The following is a 25,500-nucleotide window of genomic DNA, read 5'->3' as shown; positions in this document are numbered from 1 at the left end:
TTTCATTTCATTTAAAAGTAAAGAAAAGAAAAGAAAAGAAACATATTTCAGTTTCAGGATATTTGTTTTTTGTTCTCAGACTGTATGAACACTGCAATCTGCATAAAAAAAGGCACAAGAAGCATTATGAAAATTTGACTTGCAAAAGCTGCAACATTCAAATAAGGTGTTGACGCAAAGCTAAGGAAATCCTGTTCTTTACTGAGTCACATCCTTCTGCACTTCCTAATACAATAGCATGTGTACATACAGTGCTGCTGTATAGCATATGTTCTTAATAGCGTGGAGCACTAATCCTGCAGCTCTGAGCCGTGTTACAGCACCAGATGACACACTGCGTCCAACCTGTTGTTACAGCAGCGGAGAGATGTTTTTAATTCATTTGCTTATTCAAGTCAAAATAATCCAATATAAAACTGAGAAAAGCAGCTGGGAATAGCTGGAGATAACACATGTTTTGCATCCGTGCCTGATAAACAAGTATTCACCGGTCCAAACAGTTAGAAATCTTCTGTAAATCCTCTAAATGAACAGTCGGCCATTTGATCACAAAGTGGAGCACGGTGTGATTAAAGCGCAGGAGGAGGCTGAGTTGTTGTCCAGGAGTCCGCGTTCAGGAGTCAGATGAAAGGCTTAGCTCTCTTAAGTGGCTTTTCAGAGTAGAAGGAGGTGGTACCTGTGCTGCATGAAATGTACTGATCTCTGACACTGACTCGCACCATGTGAGAAGAGCTGATTATCACTCACGGTGTGTGAGAGTGAGCTCGCCGAGCTCCCTCGTGTGCACTCGCTCGTCTTTGTTCTCCTGCTCGTGTTAAAGCTCTCAGAGACCCTCTGCTCTTAACGAACCCTCTGCGCTGGTTGGAAGTGCACTCCAAGAGCTGTATCTGCAAAGTTTGTAATCATTTGATTTGATTTTACATCCCCCTTTCATGTGTTTCTTTTTTTTCTTTTTTTTCCCCCTCGTGCATGCTCCCAGTATAATTAACAAAATGTTTATACAGCCTCCGTTTTAATCACTTTCATTTCCTTTCAGTAGCAGACGGCAAATGCAGCAAACACACTCTGATCATCCTTCTTATCTCAGCCTGAGGGATTAATGGACATATTATTACCGATATCATAATACGGCTAAGTGCAATATCCAGACCACAGGAACCGTAATTGTTTTGATAATTTATTAAAATGTGTCACAACAAGCCGTAAATGAAGCACAGCGCTGCCTCGGCCTCAGGCTGCACAGGTCAGCACAATGTAATCAAAACTGCAGTTTGGCAACGCAAATGTCTAAATAGCTTTTTTGATAAAAGTAAAATGGAGACGCCCTGGACAACAAATCATACTGAAAATGTAAAGTGACATGTTTGTTTTGGTGCAAGACCCCCCCAAAAAAAATCACATCATTAATTTTATATTTTAGTGAAAATGAGTTTTCACACTGAAATCACATATCGGAATATCTGCCCATATCATCTTGTTGCAAATCATGCAGCCCTAATATATTTATAAATATTTATATGTTCTCCAGATGGAGGTTTTGATACAGACTCCACCACCAAAAATCACATAATCATAATTTTTTTTTCGGTGAAAGTGAAACACACAAATTTTCCATTCCCACTGTATAACTGTGACTCATATTGCAATAGCAATAGCTGTCAAAATAATCCTAGTGTGATTTCTTTTTCTTTTCTGCATATCATTCAGTTGTGTTCATATTAATATTAAAAGGTCACAAGTCAACTTTCACCATTTTTAGTGACCTTACACCTGCAATCCAAGTCTACACCAACAACTATCAGCCTGCCATGGACAAGGTGCTCAAATAAAACTTAAAGCAGATATCATCGGCACGGCCGTTTCGGCTAATGCTGTGTTCAAGGCAGGCTTTTGAAACCGTAAGTTACAGCTTCAAGTCACAACTACGACTTGGTAGCGTTCCAGGTAACCCGTAGCTCGTGTTTTTACCGTCCTGTTGTCTGTGAAAGTTCCCTATAACGGCCACTCGTAACTTCCGACCCGTGAACTCGTACCAGATCCAACTGGTATGACTTCACAGGAAGGAAAAACACAAAGTACGAGTTTCCTTGAACGCACCATGAGTTAGCAGCCCCCGCCCTTGTCAGGCATCAATTGATCCTCGTGCTACGTCACCACATTCACGCGCATCCCTTGGCTGCACACACAGCCCTTCATGCCGTTCTCTCCCCTCATTGGATAACACTTGTATCCCACAAGGAAAATTTTCTCCTCGGGTTACAGCAGAGCAGAGTGACGGAGAGACTCGTGTTTAGGCTGAAATACTTCATGTAAGTGATTGCTGACGGAAAATAGGACTATTTAGGACTTATATTAACAAAAACATTCCACTGATATCTGCTTTAACATTATTTAACACAGACATGCACTGAGGCTAAAGCTGTATGTCAGAGGTTAAAAGTCATTGTTATTATGACCTTTATGAGACATGCAGACGACATGGAAGTAAAGGGGCAGTGTTGTTCTTGTATCAGTGGTTAATTTTAGTATCAGAAGTGTGAATGAATAATCTTTTATCGCCATGTGCAAAGAGGAAAAGTGAGTGTTAGGTGATTTGAGCCTATTGTGAAGGAAACTCAGATTGATTATATTCATTTTGTCTTCTTATATGTTGTTTCTTTTTCATCCGACGTGTTGCTGACGTGTCATTTATCAGCTGGCCCCCCTCCCCTGGGTGGTCTCTGGATAACCCTGATAAATGACACGTCAGCAGCACGTTGGATGACGCTTTTGAGGAAGACTGGAGTCACAGTCACAGTCGAAACTGTCAAGCAGGTAACACATCGCTCCAATTTTTGTCTGAACGCAAGAAAAAGATAACATAAAGGAAACTCCTGGAGATGAGATACTGTTGGTGGTGGAGAGGAGGAAATGAGGAAGGTCTGGATGTGATGGAGGAGGAAGAAGAAGAAGGAGGAGGAGGAGGAAGAGGAAGAAGATTTTGAAGATTTTGAAGATTTTACAACCACACTTAATTCACAAGTCACAGGACAGTATCAGCTGTTCATTTTACCCGACCACAGACTTATCTATTCATAAAACCACACCATAAACACACATTCATACATACTGTACTGTACATACACACAAACAACCCCAAATCAATAAATAGATACTTAGTCAGTTGTTCAAAAACACTATTTAAAACAAACAGCACACAGGAAGTTGTTGTGGCACCAAATGAAATGTCTGAGAAGCTTCCCAGGTCTCCCATCAATCTGTAAAAGGAGAAAAAAAGAAGAGGGAGAAAGCCTGTGTTTCTAATTAAAACTAAGTGCATTCATCTACCCACCTTGATTATATTAATCCATGTAATGAGCCTCTGTTGGTGGACATGAAATCACTGTAATAACAACACACACACACACTCACTCACACACACATTAATTCCTTTGTGTTGGTGTGAATTCACTCCGTGTAGCGACTATAGCGACCCACCACAGCCCACAGGTACAGACTGGAGGAGGCCATGTTAGTCATCATCACTAGTCACTACCTCAATGGGTTAATGGCTGCTGCTGCTGGAACAGAACAGTCATATAAATGAAGAGCTGATACCAAGTTGTAGTCAGCTCGTCGTGTGTGTGTGTGTGTGTGTGTGTGTGTGTGTGTGTGAAAGGTGAGTGAGTAGGCATGCGGCTCCAATGCTGAAACTCCAAATGGACAGATGGACCATGGGTATAAGGCTAACAACCGGGATGACTCATTCACTGACTCACTCTCATCAGTCACATTCACTAGACTACCCCCCCCTCCACACACACACACACACACACACACACACCATGAGCTGATACTGTCACATGTGTTTGACTCAAACCTGTTAACCTGTGAGCGGGCTAGCAGAGGTTAGCAGCCGGTTGACCTGCAGGCAGCAGCCGCTCTGAAATATGCATCAGCCTGTGAAAACAAAACCCGTCGTCGTCATGTGATCCCCGTGACGGCATGAATCACACACACACACACACACACACACACACAGAGACACACACATACAAAGGATCTAAATATAGCGTCCAGATTTTTTTTTTTTTTGCAACCTGTCTGGTTTTACACCTGACCTGATCGAGACAGAGGTCAAACAAAAAAGGTTTATTTTTATTTTTTTCAACTTTATTTTTATTGAACACCACCACAGAAAAATACATTTCAGTTGTTACATTTCTTTTTTTTTTTTTTGTGAATATAAACATTCTGCTACAGTAGATCAATAAACAAGGATAGCAATGACAACGAAAAAGAAACAAATATCACAATTTTAGCACTGGTACTCAGGTTGATAGACTTTAACAGTATTCCAACCTCACCTAGCCCCATTCCTCTACTCACCCACCATTTCCAGCCACGGTGCCCATCTGTCCGCAAATTTTGTGTTTTGGAGTCTCAAAAAAGGTTTATTTTTGAAAGGCATGCACCGTCCGTCCGCCACTGCAGCAGACAGACGACGGACGGTGATGTCATGAACCGCTGTTGCACAGGAGGAAGTGAACAGTTTATACTCTCCTTTCACTTATACTGTCTCCACCAGTCTGCACTGAGAGAGGCAGCAGCAGCAGCAGCAGCAACAGAAACTGTGGTTGAATATTAAAGCCGTCAGGAAGCAGCTGGTTGGCAGCTCAGTCGCCTTCAGACGCTCACACACGTCTCTGTTGTTTCACCGCACATCTGACGTTCTGGGAATAGCTCTCCTTGAAAAGACCTCGGCTGCTTCTTGAGGATGTGAGAAGTGGTTTTCCTGCCTGCCTCTTTTCTCTCTCTTGTCTCTCTCTCTCTCTCTGAGCTGTCTGTACATAAACACCACATGCACGTGTTTCCTCTTTGTTTATTCAGCAGTGGCAGGAAACTTCAACAGGAGCATCATGACCGGCCGCTGCTGCTTGGCGGGGGGGTGATACGAACGTTAAAACAAACACAGATACAGGAATTTACCTCCAGACAAAACACTGCATGTCAGGAATTGGAGTTTAGTAAGTTGGTTTTAAAGCAGAAGTAAGCGATATATTTGTGTTAATATAAGTCTTAAATAGTTATATCTTCCGACAGCAATCACTTACATAGAGTGTTTGGACCGAAACACGGGTCTGTCAGTCCCTCTGCTCTGCTCTGAGCCGAGGAGAAAACTTTTCTCGTATCCTACAGTTTTTATCCAATGAGAAGAGAGAACGGCATGAAGGACTGTGTGTGCAGCCAAGGGATGCGTGTGAATGTGGTGACGTAGGGACGAGGACTGTTATGGTGCGTTCAAGGCAGCCCGTAACTCGTGTTTTAGAAGTTACAAGTGGCCGTTATAGTGACTTTCACAGGTAAAACAGGTCGGAAAAACACGAGTGGGTTGCCTGGAACGCTACAAAGTCGTAAGTTGTGACTTGAATCTGTAATTTACGGTTTCAAAAGCCTACCTGGAACGCAGCATTAGCCAAAATGACCGGATCGCTTACTTCTGCTTTAACTGCAGCTGAAACTGAAACAGACGTGAAACAGAAATGACTCCTGAACGCCTCAGCTGCAGGAAATCACAGGGTAGAGCTGCTGCATGTGTGAACTATAGGTTTATTTTCACAAGGCTGCATGAGCAAGTGGGATTTATAAGTGCTGCTGCTGCTGCGGCTGCTCAAAGTGTTTGTGTTGTTGTTGGTGTTAGAAAGCAGCTTCTAATGCAGGTGTCACCACCACCACCACTGATGCACATCCCTGCTGCACACCGGCTGCAGACTGGCTCACTGAAGGCAGCACCACATAATAATAAATGCTGTTCTCTGTGGAGACAGATCAGAGCCGAAGCCCCTTGTCAGTACCGAAACAGCTCAGCCCTGCCCCGGGCTATCTACTTCCTCCACACACACAGACACACACACACACACACAGTGTAATGTTTAACTGCACTGTGTCCATGCACAGTTTTGTTTGTTACGTAACTAAGATAAGGTAACTGTTTAATGAGGGTGTGTCACTGTGCCATAAATGGACACCCTTGTACTGCAAAGATATTTTTGCCTACAATCCATTGTACTCTCACTGTGGGTTATTAATACACGTAATAGCTCAATAAGCTCCATAATGTACAGTAGCTACCTATATAAAGTAGTCGTGTCAAGAGAAATAATGAAATAATATTCAATTCAATTCAATTTATTGTCACTTTCATGTAAAAACCTTTGTTTAACATGGGAGCGAGAAGCAAAATAAAAAGGAGACACACTTAAAACAAGACAATGATTCTAAAAAGAGATAGCAGCAGTTTCATTAAGTAAAATAAAAAATAAATAGGAATAAGATAACATTAAAAATTGTGCCGGTTGCAGTTAGTTGGAGAAAGTGCTGTGCATGTGTGTGTAGAACAGTGTTTACACACACACACACAGTTTACAACAGTAAAAACAGTTATATAGATTAGCCAGTCTATTCAGGTGTAAGACTGAAAAGGCAAAGTGACATTTTATTATTGCACATTTAGTTTTGATATTTGAAAATAGACAGTTTTCATCACAAGGTCCTTTCATGAGCTGCTCTGGAGCTTTTAGTCGTGTTGCATGGCCTTCTTCAGCAACCAAGGTTCAAGAATTATTAGGAGAAGAATTAGGTCAAGTAAAACGTTTACTTTTAAAGGGGATGAAAAGTTTGTAAGGCATTTTTTTAAACATATAACACCCAAATACAATGTTGTGTGTATTTCTATAATTCAAGACAGTTTATAGCCTACCTTGTTTAGAGGTACTGTAGCCTACTGTAAAGAAGAGACTACATAAAAAAGTAATCCTGTAATATTAAAATGCACAATTGTATTTGTTTTCTTGTACCATTGACAGACATGCTCAGCCAACTACACCTTCATCCCGTACATGGTGACGCCCCACAACAAGGTGTACTGCTGTGAGAGCAGCCTGATGAAGGGCCTGACCGAGCTGATGCAGCCCAGCTTCGAGATGCTGCTGGGGCCCATCTGCATGCCGCTGCTGGACCGCTTCATCCAGCTGCTCAAAGTGTCGCAGGCCAACTCCCAGTAAGTACAGTGACATGTAGATGGTGGATGATGGGTGACATCCAGTTACACACGTTACTATGACAATAAGTTACATCATCATCACCAATATGTAGCTCCTGTTTTTAAGATTAATAGCTACTGCTGCAGCTGCACACAGTTGAGACTAATAACTACAGAAGGAATAAAATTGAGCAAAAGTCTGTTTAATGTTTATATTATGATATATTTAGATTTAGAAAAAATATATTTATAGTTTAAACATAGTTTAACCAAACCAAATCGTCAAAATAATCAACAGTTTAGCAGTTAGCATTATAGCAACTCTTGTAAGCTATTGCTAGTTTCAGTTAGCAAGAGTTCAGCTTTTTTTGTTTGTTTATCCATTATTGAATTTAGCTGGCTGCTTCCTAATTTTTTAGTTGATGGGCACACACTAAATTGTGTGCTAATCAAAAACATTTTGATATGTATAATCTGGATTTACTGAGGGGGAAAAGTCAGGAAGTAGTTGTAAATTGAGATTTAGCATTAGCATCCTGTTTTTCAGGTCAGTACTGCTGTACAGTAAAAAACAGTAACTACACAAAAATAGTTATTGTTTATTTTACAGTCTATTTAAATAAATAAAAATATTTAGTGTGTAATTTGACCAAAATTAAGAAGACTGTTGGCATTATAGCAACTCTAAGCTGATGCTAGAGTCAGTTAGCGGGAGTTTAACTCTTATTTTTCCCATGTTGACAAGCTACTGCCTCAGTTAGTGACATGGAATAACATATTTAATTGATTGTTAATCAAAAATGTGCCTTTTTAGGCACACTTTTTACTTACGGAGAAAATTCAGCTGTAAATTTCACTTCAGCTTTGGCTTTAGCTACAGTAAGTGTAACGTTAACTCTATCTGTGCAGCCTCTGTTACTCTGTAAGTCACTTGAAATGATATGTGTCTAATTAATATAATCAAACAGATGCTAAACAGTCAATCAGTTCTTGCACAGCTGAATATACATCAGTTTTTTTTAACGGTTATTTCCCTACAACCAAGAAAATGCTAATGATCATGAATTTTACAAAACCAAAGGAAACACAAAGAGCAAATGTAGTGAATTTTACGATGAGGAAGCAGAAGAGAAAAACTTATTTCTGTAAACAAGAAGTTCCTCAGAAAGCAGTGTAACCGTTACCGTTAATCGCATCAGGCGCACGTTGCACTTGTGAAATGCCTAAAAACGTTTCCTCGTTAGTTTTCAGAGAAACAATGTGGAACTGGTTGTTGGATTAACTGCAAACTAAGATGATGATGGCTGATATAGTATTACTGTAGGTACGTTACTAGAGGAGGAAGAAACAGCGTGATCACAAACTGATAACTTGTTAAGTTCCCTCAGAGGAAAAATATTGTTTCTAGGTGTTTATGTGACAGCCTATCAGCAGAACAGGCCTTTGTTTTACTGTCCCACTCTTCCTATTTTTACTTGCTGTAATTATTTTTATGTGGTGCATCCCTCAACTTTGACTTGCGTGGTGATTTGCATTTTAAAAAATATGTAAAAAATAAAAAATAAAAAAAATGTTTTACACCGCCTCAGTTGCTGGGGTAATATTTTAGACTCTCCTGCCAACAGGCAACGCAGCTGCCAGTACGTTGAAGCTCGGCTCCAGGAATATGACTCAGGTTTTAGAGGCAGAGATGAAAAATAAATAAATAAATAAAAACGTTGATGAAGCGTTTGTCTCCCGGAAACCAGCATCCATGAAGTTATAACCAGTGAAAACACAGCAGAGAGATTTAGCTCTGACCTAAATGCATACTGTACATACAGGGATCATGACTGACTGTTTATAATACCTATTTATAACCGTCCAGCCATGTTTTCAATGTGTTACGCCTTGTGGCTATGAAGCCTGTGTGGACTGGGACGCCATTGGCCTTTTAAATAAATCAGGGTATCAGTCAGTTGATGTCAGTGTTGCCTCTTCCCGCTGTCATGTAGGTTTAATTTTAAGCTAATTTAATTTTAGTCACATGTAGCTGATTCATCATGGGAACAGAGTTTGAACTGAGTCTTTTAACCCTGCCACTCTCTTCAAGGGTACACTAAGTATAGCAGAGAGAGAAGCTACTGTGGAGTGGCTTTAATCTGTAGCATAAAGATTATTTAGTCATGATAGGAAAACAGTGCTTTCTCTTGTACTTTGTTTCAAAGAATACGACCAAGCAAATTAAATTTCAGTCGATAAAATGTAACAGATTTATTGTTTGTCTAAGTAAGTTAGTAACTTTCTATTTCCCCGAAAACATGGTCCAAGTTCAGCTGAGTTGAACTTGGGGAATGACGGTAATCGGCTGCTAATGCTCATGAGCACATGAATATGAACAAGATAATTGAATTTTTGTCAGTGAACTCACATAAAACTGATTTATTATGTGAATAAGATATAGTACATTGGCTGCACTGAGTTGACATTTGGTATTTAAGCTTTAAACAATAATCCACAGAAGATGCATCACTGGTGCATGGATCTTTTAAAAATGTCATTCAACTTTTTTGGATACCTGTATTTTTTCAAAAGTAAAAAAAAAAAAACAGTTAGGCTACAGTAAGTCTGGATATAAGCAGCCATACAATAACAAAATGAAGTATAAATGAAGTACAGTTAACGGGATTGAGAATTTTGTTTATAGCTGGCTTTCAGTAATCAAATGTCTACTGAATTATTCATTTCATGCAGCACAAAATACAGTAGTATATAAATTGATATTTTAATGACCAGCCCAAGTTAAAACAGACTGTATAGTAATACATTGTCCTTGCCTTACAGGAAGTACATTGCAAAAGTAGACAAAACTTATATTTCTCAAGGAGATCTAAACTGAGATGCTAAGATTTCACTGGAGAACAATCTGAAGTTATGAAGTTGTGTTACAGGAAAGGAACAGAAAAAGAAAAGACACGAGAAAACACAGGAAATGAAGTCCAATAGAGTAGAGTTGCACCTCAGGAAGAAGCTCAGCCACATGAAACAATTATCCGGGTGCTAATTGGATTCTCTTATGGGTGTTGTTATGGTCTATGTTGAATGAATACAGAGAGAAAACATCAGCCTTAAGTCGAAGGAAGCCGTATCATGACATGTCATTTTACGTGTCATTTTACGTAGGTGTGTTGGCTGTTTCAAACACTTATAACCTGCGTCTTTTGTCCTGCAGTCAGTATTTCCGTGAGACGATCCTGAACGAGATCAGGAAAGCCCGGGAGCTCTACACCGGCATGGAGCTGGCGGCCGAGCTGAGCCGGATCCAACAGCGGCTGGACAACGTGGAGTGCCTTTCAGTCGACATCGTCATCAACCTGCTGCTGACATATAGGGACATCCAGGTACGCCTCTTCCCCTCTGTTGTCATTTGTTTTAATTAAAGCAGATATCAGTGGAATGTTTTTGTTAATATAAGTCCTAAATAGTCCTATTTTCCGTCAGCAATCACTTACATGAAGTATTTCAGCCTAAACACGAGTCTCTCCGTCACTCTGCTCTGCTGTAACCCGAGGAGAAAATTTTCCTTGTGGGATACAAGTGTTATCCAATGAGGGGAGAGAACGGCATGAAGGGCTGTGTGTGCAGCCAAGGGATGCGCGTGAATGTGGTGACGTAGCACGAGGACCAATTGATGCCTGACAAGGGCAGGCGCTGCTAACTCATGGTGCGTTCAAGGAAACTCGTACTTTGTGTTTTTCCTTCCTGTGAAGTCATACCAGTTGGATCTGGTACGAGTTCACGGGTCGGAAGTTACGAGTGGCCGTTATAGGGAACTTTCACAGACAACATTAAGTGTGTGTTGTGTTTGAGTAACAAAAGAAACGAGACACTTACTGGTGACTATAGGGATGTCACAATTACTTGTTTTCACAATTAATCGCGGTATTAAACGCCACAATTAATTAATCGTAAAGATTCTTAAATACCGTCACTTTCCAAAAAAGATTATGTTGGAAACACGGAGGCAGATGTGCACAAAAGTTAAGGTAAATGTAAGAAATACTGGTCAATTTACCTAACGTAACATGGTAGAAATTTAAATGTTAGCGTCTCATTTGTGATAAAAAACAAACAATTAAAATAAACTTAAACATTTGGTATAGATGACAATTAATGATTTGAATATTTAAAACACTTCCCCTGGAGGATTAATAATTGGTTACATATGAATAGTAGATACTTAAAATATTTAGTGTAAAAATTTGTAATGTAATTATATTTTGACTGTATTTGATTTTACACATTCATATGTTGTGAAATTAATTAATGCATAATAATCGTAATAATCGTAATATCGTGATTATTTCTCTGACAGTAATCGTACAAAGAAAATCTATAATCGTGACATCCCTACTGGTGACAGTTACTGGTCAGAAACCAGTGAAAAGTGCAACATCTTGGACGTCATTTCATCTTTATTTACACTGCTCACTATTGTTCTGGCTCCTGGCATAATACTGATAACAAGGTTCAATAGAAGAGAGGAAAACATCATGTATCCAATGGAAGGAAGAAAGAGAAATAATATTCAATACATCAAAAAAATAACATCTTGAAAAGGTGCTGTTTGTCTGGCATCAAGTTTCTAATCAATTAGCCCGAGTCCATCCTGTCTCTTTCTCATTCTGCTTTGTCACCGTGAGTCACTGCTGAAGGAGCTTTGAAGCTTTTGAGTAGCTCGTCTTGTTAATGCAACTGTGGCTGAAGCTCTTCTTGGCGAGAGGCCATTATCATCAACACCGTCTGCTCCCGGCAAGAAGAAACCTCGTCTGGCACCAGAGGAAATGTACTTACGGCACCTTTTATAATGTCTCTGCTCAAGCAGTATTCAGAATATAAAGGTCTGCAATAGTATAAAAACTGGGTCGAGGAGGAGAAGTCCTGGTATTGATGATGAAGTCATAACAGGTTAATGTTTGGTGTTTTTATGCTATATAATAATAGGCTGCAGTTCCTTTTCTGACAGGTGATCTATCAGTTATTCATTGCAGAGGTCTGTATTAAAGAGGAACTATGTAAGGTCGGTCGCTTTTCCTCTGTTTTGCTAACCCTCCTCCCGGTCATGTGCATTTGTTTACAACGAAGCCGGCGAGAAATCAATCAATAGAGCGGTAGATAACGTTATATATCATATACGTTGTTATGACATGTATATTTGTCTAGTTTAATCTGTCATAAACAAGAGATTACGGGTTACAGGGCGCGTCTGTGTCCTCCGTTTCCCCTCGTAACAAGTTAAGCCATTTATTAAAGGGATAGTTCAACATTTTGGCAAATTGGCCCATTGCCATAATCCCTATAGTCATAGCAGTAGGTTCGTTACATTTAATTGTAGGTGCAAGCTATTTTTAGAACGGCGGAGCAGAGCCGCGAGCTGCTCAGAGCTACGCTACGGAGGCTCATGGGATTTCTTGGTTTCCCTCATCAAACTCATCAAATACACAATCCAACAACTCCAAAACGCTCTGGTGGACAAGTTGTGACCTGCACATTCACCACGCTATGAGATAATAACACAACGTTACCAGACAGAGTTGTTTTAGAGGTAAATTCATGCAAAACCGCTAATGTGCGTTCCTGTCGGGGGCAGTTTTTCAGCAAGCAGTCTCTGCATTTACCTCTAAAACAACTCTGTCTCGTAATGTTCCATTATTATTTCATAGCGTGGTGAATGTGCAGGTAGGGCTGCACGATTATGGCCAAAATGATAATCACGATTATTTTTGTCGATATTGAAATCACGATTATTAATCACGATTATACATTATGTTAGATAAAACATGTTTTTATTGCACTTTCTATTTGAAACAAACAATAGGCTATGTGAACAAGGCTTTCAGTTCAAAATAAAACGTAAAATAAAAATAAATAATAGCCTAAAATAAAATTTACCCAAGACAAAGGGCTAGCGAAAAATAAATGCCATTGCAGAGTGCAGAGGTGTCATTCTGTACAGTAGCGTACAGATACTTGTGTAAAAAACAAAAAATAAAAAATAAATCTGGTAGAAGTAGCTGCTGATTCAACTCCTTTACTCAAATAAAAGTAAGAAAGTACAGGCTCTGAAATGTAATTTCAAAGTAGGCTATAGGTAAAAATTAATTTTTGCCATCAATGATACACAGAGATGTGTGGGCAAGAGTCTGTCTAGCATGGACCGAAGCACAGCACGGACGGTTCAGCAGCAATTTGGAACGAATTAAAAACATTTAATGAACAGACCAAGTGTTTTCACACAGGCAGCGTCCAGCAGGTCGGCCTGGCTCAACTGTGCTGCCACCAAAACGGCCATAGATCGCCGTTACCGGCCGTTATGATCACGGTCGGAACGTTTTATTTACACGCCGTATGTAATTAACACCAAAACGGCCGCGTGGGGTGACGGGGTCTCGGTCCAGCTTCGAGACCACCCCGCAGCCCGACCTCGATCCGATCCAGAGAGAGACGGCGACAGTAGACAGCCTGAGGTGCTGACTGACCAGACACAGACACACGTCATGTCTACTGTCACCGTCTGCTGCCGACATCGTCTCACTCTCACTGCAGAGTGAGATCCATACAGTCTATGAGTGAGACGTAACACCGGGCGCAGAAGGTGACACAGTACAGCAGCATCTGAAGGTGCCGACCATGGATGTATTAGGTGCCGACTGACCGGCCCCGGGACACACACTCTGGACTGTAAACAACATGTAAAGGGAGGATGCGCTCGCTTGTTAGTTAGGCAGCTTCATGGAGCCCTGACCTCTCGTTCGCCCCCTGGTGGTTGGCGGACTATTGGTTGAGAAAGCGCTTGATTTGATATGCAGCACAGCCCGTTTTTTTTACATGTTAATAATCGTGACGATCATCTTAATTTAATCGTGGCAGCCAAAATCGTGATCGTGATTAAAATTCGATTAATTGTGCAGCCCTATGTGCAGGTCACAACTTGTCCACCAGAGCGTTTTGGAGTTGTTGGATTGTGTATTTGATGAGTTTGACCTTACAACAGCACATGGACATGTCACCTCAGAGAAGGACATGGTGGAAAAAAAAACTTTCAGCGAAACATCTCAACAAGTTTCTAGAATAAACTACATCAGACGCTCCCGAACTACTGATGCTCCTCTTTAAGTTCAAACACACCAATGTCGCCGCTGTTGCCTTCGACCTTGGCAGATGAAGCTACTGTACTCACTGTACCACACACACACACACACACACAGAGGTCTGTGCCTCGGCAGCAGCGTCACTCCTCCAACAGGAGCTCCGGCTGAGCGCCCGCAGAGAGCTCTAGGCGAAGCTTTTGGTTGGCTCGTCTTAAATCTGCCGCTCTCTCCGCTCTTTGTTAGTGTTTGCATTGTGATGGCGCTCGCAGTCCAGGTCCTCCCACTCACCATAGGCAGCACTCAGCCTCATAAATCATTCATAGGAACAACAAGCATTGAGGACTTGCTGAATTATTCAACATGCTTTGGGTATAGTGACTATGTAGGCAAGTAGGAGCAACAAAAATGTGATGAAGGGACCGCTCAATTATTGAAGCGCGTTTGGTGTTAAGCAGACAGTTGAGTCTCAGACAGAATGAATAAAGGGACATCACAAAACGCTGCCTCCGGCCCCTCGCAGTCGCTCCACGTCTTCACGAGCCGGGGCTGCACGTTTGGAGGTCACAGGGTGCCGTCCCACAATGCTCAGCGCAGCAGAAGCTCACCACTGTGTGTATGTGTGTGTTCCCTGCTTTTCTCCTATAGGATTACGAGTCCATCGTGAAGCTGGTGGAGACGCTGGAGAAGCTCCCGACCTTTGACCCCGTGGCTCATCCTCACGTCAAGTTCCACTACGCCTTTGCACTGAACCGGTGAGATGGCGAATATGACAGCAGCATCCAAACACACACACGCACACATCAACACATTTACTAGGAGGAATGTGGTACAAATCAACTTTGATCTTGTGTTTGTTGACAAGTCAAGATTCAAGTTTCCTTTCTTGTCGTTCAAACTTTGGACGAAAAGATGCACAGCAGAGTAAAATCATGAGGATCTGAAACCAGAGTAAAAAACAAATCCAAAAGAAAAAAACAGATAATAAATAAACTAATGAAACTGTCAACACATAAATATGATTTAAAAATGCATAAATAAAATTAAAAACTTGTCATCTGTTGACAGCAGAGATAAACATGAGGCGACCGGAAGCATCTTAACTCTGGAACTGTTTTCACACAATACTTAAAGGGATAGTTAAACATTATGGCAAATTGGCCCATTGCCATAATCCCTATAGTTTTAGCAGAAGGTTCGTTACCTTTATTTGTCGGTGCAAGCTATTTTTAGAACGGCGGAGCAGAGCCGTGAGCTGCTCAGAGCTACGCTACGGAGGCTAATGGGATTTCTTGGTTTCCCTCATAAAACTCATCAAATACAGAGTTGTTTTCGAGGCAAATGCAGAGACTGCTTGCCCTCGACAGGAACACGCATCAGTGGTTTTGCATGAATTTACCTCTAAAACAACTCTGTCTCGTAATGTTACATGATTATCTCATAGCGTGGTGAATGTGCAGGTCGCAACTTGTCCACCAGAGCGTTTTGGAGTTGTGAATTGTGTATTTGATGAGTTTGATGAGGGAAACCAAGAAATCCCATGAGCCTCCGTAGCGTAGCTTTGAGCAGCTCACGGCTCTGCTCCGCCGTTCTAAAAATAGCTTGCACCGACAATTAAAGGTACCGAACCTACTCCTAAAACTGTAGGGATTTTGGCAATGGGCCAGTTTGCCAAAATGTTGAACTATCCCTTTAGATATTTCTGAATATTTTTGATTTATGTGATTCTTAAAAATGTATTTCATTTCAATTTTTCATCACGTTTTGAGGTGAATTCAGTTAAAACCACGGGAGCTGCATTGATGTGTACCACGGCAGAAGAAAGCACTCGTTTCCAATTGGGAGGACAACTGATTGGTTTGAACAGCATGCATGTACGTTAACCTGCAAGTAACCATGGCAGCGATACTTACTGAGACTTCAGTGCTATGTTAGTGATAATGACTTCCACTGAAAAATGGCCTGAACATTACAGAGAAATTACAGGTTGCAAAGAGCCGTCAAACAGATGGACAATGACTTGAAGCGTGTTTTTCCTTAATAAGTGGTCTTGTACGAGGAAAATGAAACACGCCAAGGTCTCCTGACCTAGAAAATAAGGAACTCAGTGGAAGCAAAATTCACTCCTTATGCACATGCACCAGAACCACCTGCTTATGTTATGTTGTAAATGTGCATACTTAACACTTATTTCTTTTATTGCATATTTGTTTCAGTGGTTTTTCTGCCAAGTTGGCCAAGTAGTACATGTTCACATATGAGCAGTATGACTCTGGCTTGTCATTACTCTCAGTTCTTACACATAGAAGTCCAGTTAGAAACAAGGTCAACAAAGAAAATGAACAGATAAGATGAAGGATGGTGCAAAAATATAGTGAAATAAAAGTGGTGGATTCAGTCCAGACAGCGTGGTTATATGGCGCTGATAGTTTTCAATTTGGTCTCAAACGCAGCTTTTACCATCTGATCGAACCCTGAAATGTAGTTTTGAGTCCAGGTGGGAGTGAAAAACGCTGCAGTTTGGAGTTGATCTGTGGGATTTAAACGGTTTTTCATGAGCAACAGTAATGGGAGAAGGTTTTTTTGTTGTTGTTGTGTTTGTTTTTGTTTTAATGCAGCTGTAACTTCAGGTTCCCAAGCAGCAGTGATGTTATTAGTGGTGTATGTGTGTGTGTGTGTGTGTGTATGTGCAGTTTCTCTTTCACAGGGGGTGGAAAGAGACAGATGTACAAAAAACAGGAGGTTCAGACTGCCTGTTTCTCACCAGCTGCTTTTCTTGTAAACTTCCTGCGGTTTTTTCGAGGTGCCACCGCCTCAAATAGCAATAAAGCGCGCTGTGCTTTAATTTGGCAGCAACTGGAAAATGTTTCTGCAGGGTGCCAAGATGTCCGTGTGTTCGCTGCCTGGCACTGTCTGTCTGTCTGCCCCCGTTATCCGGCTGTGATATTGAGTTGTTGTTGGTGGGGTTTTTTTTATTGTTTATTTTCTCCTGGAGATAGAAAACTGAGAGATTTTTGATGTGATGAGCATTAATGACAGCAGAGTAAAGATCCTTAGTCGTTAAGAGGAGAAACCAAAAAGCTGGAGGACGTCGTCGTCTTTTTTTTATGTCATCTCGTCTATTCAGCAGCAGAGCCGGAGAAGTCTCTGTAACTATGACAACAGCTGTCGCATGTGGTTGTTGATCATTTCACTTGTTGGTGATTTTATGTGGCTTTTATTTTGAAAAAAAAAGTCTTGAGGAAGATGCAAAGATTATAAGAAGAGAAGTATATCTTATACTTAAGCAAAAGAAGAAACATCACAGTGAGCTGTAAAAGAACTTTATGAAAATATCAAATTCAAAATATACTTAATGGCGTAGTTCAACATTTTGGCAAATTGGCCCACTGCCATAATCCCTATAGTCATAGCAGTAGGTTTGTTATTATCTCATAGCGTGGTGAATGTGCAGATCACAACTTGTCCACCAGAGCGTTTTGGAGTTGTTGGATTGTGTATTTGATGAGTTTGATGAGGGAAACCAAGAAATCCCATTAGCCTCCGTAGCGTAGCTCTGATAGGGATCTATAGGGATTATGACAATGGGCCAATTTGCCAAAATGTTGAACTATCCCTTTAAAGTATCAAAAGTAAAAGTACTTATTCCTGTGTATTACAGTATATTATTGTATTGTAAGTATGAATGTAAGCATCACTTTGATGTTGCAGCTTTATACTGTGTATACTGCTGGGCAGCTTGTTCTGCAATATTTCATTATAACATTACTCAATTATATTTTATGTTATTTATGTAAATTAGCAAAGTGAGTAGTCACAGCTGTCAATCAAGTGCAGTTTATATTTCCTGCCTGTGGAGAGGAAATGTGAAGTTGCATTACATTGAATTACTCAAGAAAAGTCAATGAATGAACTGGAAAAATGAATTGTAGTTTGCATATGTTTTTTAATGTAGAAATTATGGTTAAATAAGCCTGTGGTTCATCATCAGGAGACTTTATTCTGAGTTAAAGCAGCGTTTTTAAATTTTAAATCCACAGACGAACTATTGAGAATAAAATATTTTATTTCTCTGACACTGAGCTGGTAAAATAACTTTATTGCAGCTTGAATACAAAACGACTGTTTAACATCGTAGTCGTGAAGAAGTCGGGATATAATAAAACACGGACGCTGAAAGACGAGTTTCATTCAAACTGTGAAACTGAATGAATCATTCAAGTGAAGGAAGAACGGTCGTATAAAGTTTTCTTAACGTGACGATTATCAATATTCAGCTTTAATAAACGCTCAGTGATTGATTGATTGATTGATTGATTGATTGATTGATGTGGAGTAGGTGGTGATCGGTATGAACTCCCTCGTCCGCTGCAGCTCGGGAGTAACGAGCCTCCTCCGATCCAAGTAGCCATCATCCCTCTGGAGGGAGAGAAAGGCGAGCGAAGGCAGAGAGATGTGTAGAGGAGAGAGCAGGTCATGTCTCCCGGAGCGCTCTTCCCTCTGGACGGTCTCCATGGTAATAGCTGGCAGCTCATATGTTTTATTTAACCTTCAGGCTCTGGAGAGAAGCCACTTTATGTCTATCAGCATTTTTTTTGTGTGTGTGTGTGTGTGTGTGTGTGTCGACGGCTATCACACATTTGTGGCCATGTGAGACTTCACTGAGTCGATGGCACCGCTCTGTCCTGACACATTCACTGACTCAAGAACGGCGTCTGATTGAAATTTCATACCTCGAAACAGAAAACTCGCTCAATGGACTCGACGATGCCGCTGCTGCTGCTGCCGCTCCCGCTGCTGCATAAATTAGCAAACTAATGAGGAAACTGATTTTCCTGGAGCTCTCTGTGACCTTTGTTGATACTAACCTGAACCCTAACGCTCCGTATGTTACATAATGATGACAAGTATGTCGACAGAATGTAGAGAATCAGCTCAATTAATGGGCTCTTTATTCCCACTGATTTATACATTCATGATTCAAATGAGGGCACTTTATGTAAAAAGGCTCAAGTGGCTCTTGTTTGATTTTTGACCTGTGAATTTAAATAATGTGTCCGCCGGTAATTTCTGCTTTCGGAGTTTCTGTTGATTTTTATTCATCTTTTTTTCTAGTAGATAGATGCCACACCGGGTGAATGAGATGTGACGATGTCTATTTAGGGTTTGGGCACAAAAACAACTTGATTAAACTTTGTTCATCCTTCTTCTCAGATTGGGTTTTATTGAGTTTAAGATTGTGCATCGTTATAAGAAGGAAAAAAAAGTTGTAAAATGATGAATAATTAATATCTAGGGCGCTCCGGGGCAGATTCAAATCCGACTCTCGGCCCTTTGCTGCCATTTGTTATCTCTCTCCCCCCTGATATCCTCTCTCTTATATTTAAAAAATATATATATATCTATGCACATTCATAAAAACATGTAATATGATAGAATTGCCGTGGGAATTTGAACACTATCTAAAAGAAATGCAAAATGAAAATAAATTAAAATTAATTAGTGCACTGCACAAATAATTAAACGTTAAATGTGGGCTCACAGCTCAATAATATCAGCTTTTGTTCCTTAAACAGAAAAGAAAACGTGTAAAAATTGGTTGTAACCCAGAGATTTATAATTATGCAGTACAATAAGTGGTTTCCAGATCGTATTACATTGTGGGAGTCTGTGTTGTTAGACAAATCTAATCCTTTGGTAAATGGACTTGCACGTGCACATAGTATAGCACTTTTCTAGTGTCCAGGACGACTCAAAGTGCTTTACACATTCACATTCACATTCACATTCACACAACACTTGAAAGCTACTCATCCACACACCCAATGCACAGATCAACGCAGGTCGTTCTCAGATTAGTGAATGACCCGCTCCTGACCTGAGCCACACATCCCTCCATCACAACGCTCCTCCTGCTGTCGACATCACACACAAACATCAGCTGACTTCCTGCTTCCTCGAGTTGCTTGAATCTAAAAAAAAAAACACCATTTCACATCACGTCTTAAAGCTTGTGATTGAGAATTACAGATGTTGTCATTGGCCCACCACATGATGAAAGGAATGACACAAGCAGCTGCAAGTTGCACCGTCCACATGTTGAAGCAGCTGTTGCAGCGTCTTCGGTGCAGCTCTGTCGTGAGCTGACGATGACGAGGTCCAGCAAAGTGCCTCTTGTTCTCTCACATCTGATTCACTCCAGTCTGACCAGTTAAAGAGTCACGTGTCATCGTCCGCCCTCTTTTATATAAATTGGTCAACAGCAGCAGCAGCAGCAGCATCAGCGGCATCTCACCGCCCCCGAAATGACCGTTAATTTGAAACTGAACATTACGGCCGTCATTAAAGCCGCAGTTATTGTATTAGACTTAGTTAAACGTCCTCTAATAAGCTGACAGCCGAGATTATAACTAATTACACGTGTGAGTCACTGACAGTGAATTAAGATTTGATAGATTTAATAGTTTTGCTTCCTTTACTTTCTGTTTGCTTCTTTTTTATATACCTGCAGCAACAGGAGCATTAATGTCGTCCCTGGACTCTTGAGAGATTACAGCAGGAAATAGGAAAAAATAAGCTTTCACAATAAGACATTTGTGTAATTTAACTAATTGCAGCCTCAAGGTGTTGCAGTTCATTTCCTGACAGGAGAAGTCCTTCTTCTTCTTCTTCTTCTTCTTCCCCCGTCTTTTTGTGTTCATGTTGAATGGGACGCCAATTATACAGTAAAGCCTCAATTATCCCAGAACAGGTTTGTAATAACAGAACCGACTGTGCCTGAATGATGATGATGATGATGACGATGCAAAGTCGGAGTTTCACCTCCACAAACAAAGGTGACGCTCTTATTTTTTTACTTTTAAAACGAACCCTGTGACCTCAGTCATTCAAGTCAGGCTCCTAATGGAGTCGTCGTCATGCCCCACAACAATGGCTGAGCTGCAGTTCCCTGGATACACTCAGCAAACACACGCATTGATTATTTCATGCACGCAGCAATATACAGATTTTTCTTTTTTCTTTTTTTCCCCCACCGCCATCATCTATTCAACTGAAGACACTTAGATGTGTCATATAAATTGTACTCCTGGTGCTTTAAGTGTGAGTTTTAATGTTTATACTTCAGACTCGGTGAATACATTTACACTTATTACTGTTAATGGGTTTTTATCAATGGGAACAGACAGAGAGAGAAGCTGCACGGAGCGAGGAGGGAGCTGTGTGCACAATCTGACAAAGCACCTTCACACTGGGATTATTTTATTTTAAGAAAGAAGTGACCTCCGTGACCTCCCACCCCCCCCTGCTCGAGGCTGTGTTAGCGTTTGAGGTGCACTCTGGGTAATGTAGGCGGCAGGTTTTAACAAGCCGGAGGAATGTGTGGAATCTGCTCCGTTGAGTTCAGGAACCAGAAGTAATGAGGAATTATTGAATCCAACTATTGAGACCAAGCCCTGCTTTGAACCACAAGCAAACAAAGATGTACCATGTACTCATGGGTGGAGCATTAGGTTTTACACCTTTAGTACTTTATATTGTTTTATAAGTCTCAAGAAGAAGGCGTGCCACCTGTTGCATAATCTGGAATCGCATGGAAACACATGAAATATTTAAACCATTCATTTGCAATAAGGGATGTCATGATTACTTGTTTTCACGATTAATCGTGGCATTAAAAGCCACAATTAATTTATCGTAAAGATTCCTAAATACCGTCACTTTCTAAAAAGGATTATGTTGGAGCCATATTGGCAGATGTGCATTAAAGTAAAGGTAGATTGCACAGATACTGGTCCACTTACTTAATGTAATATTGAATTGATAGGAATTTAAATGTTAGCATCATTTGTAATTAAAAAAAAGAGATTTGGTAGAGATGACAATTAATGACTTGGAGGATTAATAATTGGTCCTATATTAATATATACTTAAAATATTTTGTGTAAATAATTAATAATGTAAGTATATTTTGACAATATTTGATTTTACACATTCATGGTGTTGTGAAATTAATGAATGCATAATGATTATTTCTCTAACAATAATCATACCAAGAAAATCTATAATCGTGACATCCCCTATTTTATATAAAATTCAGTTTCTTTATGACATATTCACTTTTATTCTGATGAAAGGGACGAGGACCAATAGATCCATGACGAGGGCGGGGGCTGCTAACTCCATCGGCTGACAAGAAGTCAGCCAAAACGACCGGGTCGCTTACTTCTGCTTTAAACAATCCTATATTTCCCATAATGCAACTTCAAATGATCCTTCAACTATTCCCACAGTCTGAGTAACTGTCACTGTGACTTATAAAGTGAGTCTGGCTCATGAAGTCGGTGCTGTGACCCTTTCAGATCACAGGAGGCTGCAACAGTCATAACATTTAATAAGTGTTAATAATAAGAGTCACACAAATACCCACTGACACAAGCCGGGGTGGATGTGATTAATATTCCTCATCACCTCTTCTTCTCACTCAAGTTCAGACATGTCAGAACTAATGTCATCTTGCCTCGTGTGTGTGTGTGTGTGTGTGTGTGTGTGTGTGTGTGTGTGTGTGCAGGAGGAACCTGCCCGGTGACAGACAGAAAGCGCTGGACATCATGCTGCCGCTGGTGGAGGACGAGGAGCAGGTCGCCTCGGACATCTACTGCCTGGTGGGACGGATCTACAAGGACACGTTCCTCGAGTCTCACTTCACCGACACCGAGAGCAGAGACAACGGCACGCTGTGGTGAGAGAGAGAGAGAGAGAGAGACACACAGATGTGTTAAAGGGATACGGCAACATTTTTTTTTTTCGTGTATTGCCTCACTCCCGAGTCCATGACAAGCGGATAGACACCATCCTTTCGACTGTGCGTGCAGTAACAAGGGAGATAGAGCCCGTATCGCCAGTAATTAGCTTAGCTTAAACACTGGAAGTGTATGGGTAGTGTTAGCCTGCCTCCTACCCGAGCCGAAATCAGCTGTCAGAATTAAGCTGATTTCGTTTTAGCTCTAAACTCTGTAAATATATCACTTTATCAACAGTTCAAACATTTTTAGGCGAGAAAGTAGCCGTTTAGATCAGCAGTGTGTCGTTAATTTGTCTAAATACCAGCTGTTTACAATTTTTGTTCGGACGAATTCGGCGCTACTCAAGCTAGCCGTTGTGACCAACGCACTTCCGGTTACTTTCACAAAATAAAACACCCGTTGCCCTTTACATACAGAAAACCATGACGATAGAATTTGTGCTTTTACTTTGAAATAGGAAGCTAACCTACCCTCGATGTAGCTAGCTTGAACCAAAATAAATCGTCTTTGCTTGAACCCTCCGTTTTGACCGATCTCGTCCCGTTACCGGCATTTGACCGCTCAAGATGCCTTACTGGAGAGTTTTGTCAGCTCTGAGACGAAGATCTGCACGCCGGTTTCCGTTTAGAGTTGCTGAAGAGTTTCTCTGATGACTTTAGGTGGAGGCAGGCTAACACTACCTACGCACTTCCAGCGTTTGAGCTAAGCTAATTACGGGCTCTATCTCACTCGTTACTGCACGCACAGTCGAAAGGATGGTGTCTATCTGCTTGTCATGGACTCGGGAGTGAGGTAAGACACGTAAAAAATAAAAAAAAGTTGGCGTATCCCTTTATAATGTCTCTGTGTGTGTAAGTGTGTGTGTGACATTTCCATTCAGGCAAACAGGTGGCTCCTGCAGACACTTAGTCACATGTAAATATTGTTATAGAAGAAATGTTTTCAAAAGGCAAGATGCACGGTGGATGGCCTTGAGATGAGTCAGTGTGAAGAGTTTACCATCGTGAATGGTGCCGGTAACAATACAAGTGAAAGAATGAATGAAGGACGTTTGTTAACAGCTTTAATGACAAAGGTGCATCTCTCTCTCTGTTTGTGAGGAAAATGTCAAGTGTCATTCAAGGTGAGGGGGCGTGTCGCACGTCGACTAAATGACATTAGCTCATCTCACATTAGAGCAACATGTGCCGACAGCATGAGAACAACATGAAGTACGCCCGGTTCTATCGGCGGAGAGCAAAGAGAGAACGAGCACAACACAAACGCATGACTGAGGGATTAACATGACAATGATGACGATGTTGTGAAATGTGAGCGACATGAGCTCTGGCTGTTCTCGGCTCGACAGGCTGCTGGTGGGAAGAGGAAGTGGTGGTGGCGATAGAGAGGGACGGTATTTTTGGATCTGCCAATCAAGCATCATTTGAATGACGCTGCACATGTAAAAATATCAATGAGGGTTCAACTCGCTCCACTTTGAATCTCTTTACTCTGAAAGTGAAGAACAATTCGAGTGTTAGAAACTATTTTGTTGCTAATGTGCCACTGATTAATGCCACTAATAATATTAGCCCAATACCTACACATTTTCTGAGTCATTTGCCACATGTGGTTTTGACCTAGAACTGACAGCCTTTTTAAGGGTTTGCCACTACTGGCTGCTAATTTGTGGAAACTCATAATTACATCATGGAAATAGTATAAATAGGCTATAGGCCTACAGTATATCCTATATTGCCATTCAGTTAAAAAAATATCACAATATTACTTTTGGTTCATATTGCCCAGCCCTAAATAAAGTTCATAATTTTTTGTAAAAAGGATAGCTCATAAACTGTACATGTACTTTGCACAAAGTTCAAAGGGAAAAATGTGGAGTTGTTGTTATTTACAGGTTAATATGCGAAGGCGATCATTTTACTGTTCCGGCCCCCTTGAGATCAGATTAGGCCGTATGCGGCCCCTGAACTAAAATGACTTTGACACCCCTGGTTTAATGTAATCTTAAGACCTTAATGTAACTTTTTATTTATTTATTGAGCATGAGTGACAATTTTAGAAGCAAACTGCATGTCTTTAAATGGCAGCTTGAGGCCGAATCCAAAAGTGAATCATTCCCTGTATACCCTCATGTTAAAATGTCCAGAAATAAACACATTTACATCAGAAATAGATAGATTAGAATAGAGTTTATAGACTGACGCGCCTCCTCTTTGTCCATTCTGTATCAGCCAGGAGGTCGATGGCGACATTAGATAGGCCCTACTTTAAAACCACTCATTAAAGCACTCGTTAAACTCATGTGAGTCAAGCTAAGTGACATCACAGAGGCTAAATCCATCTTTATTTACAGTCTGTGATTGAAGATTAGGGTTGTCATGGTTATACACAACCCTCAGTGGGGTTCGATCCCCCAGGGCCTGTCGCCTCTCTGGGTGGAGTTTGCATGTTCTCTCCTGTTTCTCCAGCTTCCCTCCCACAGTCCAAACACGTGATGCACTCTGGGTTAATTGAACACAATCACAGGTGTGAACCAAGGGGGCAGTTG

At 40.9% G+C, this 25,500-nt stretch overlaps 1 protein-coding gene across 1 annotated transcript in view; it reads left to right on the top strand.

Annotated features, from left to right (window-relative positions):
- map3k5 (mitogen-activated protein kinase kinase kinase 5) overlaps positions 1–25,500 on the top strand; it is a 97,385-nt gene that overhangs the window by 29,272 nt on the left and 42,613 nt on the right. The window contains 4 exon segments of the mRNA XM_085771705.1: positions 6,846–7,039; positions 10,233–10,401; positions 14,797–14,903; positions 22,718–22,888. Coding sequence (XP_085627831.1) covers positions 6,846–7,039; positions 10,233–10,401; positions 14,797–14,903; positions 22,718–22,888 — 641 coding nt within the window.

The sequence above is a fragment of the Trachurus japonicus genome, chromosome 24 (genome assembly GCF_045865225.1).
Source record: "Trachurus japonicus isolate A0001 chromosome 24, Traja_1.0".
NCBI lineage: Eukaryota > Metazoa > Chordata > Actinopteri > Carangiformes > Carangidae > Trachurus > Trachurus japonicus.
Note: the sequence above shows the minus strand (reverse complement) of the source record. Positions and strands in the feature narration are given on the sequence as shown.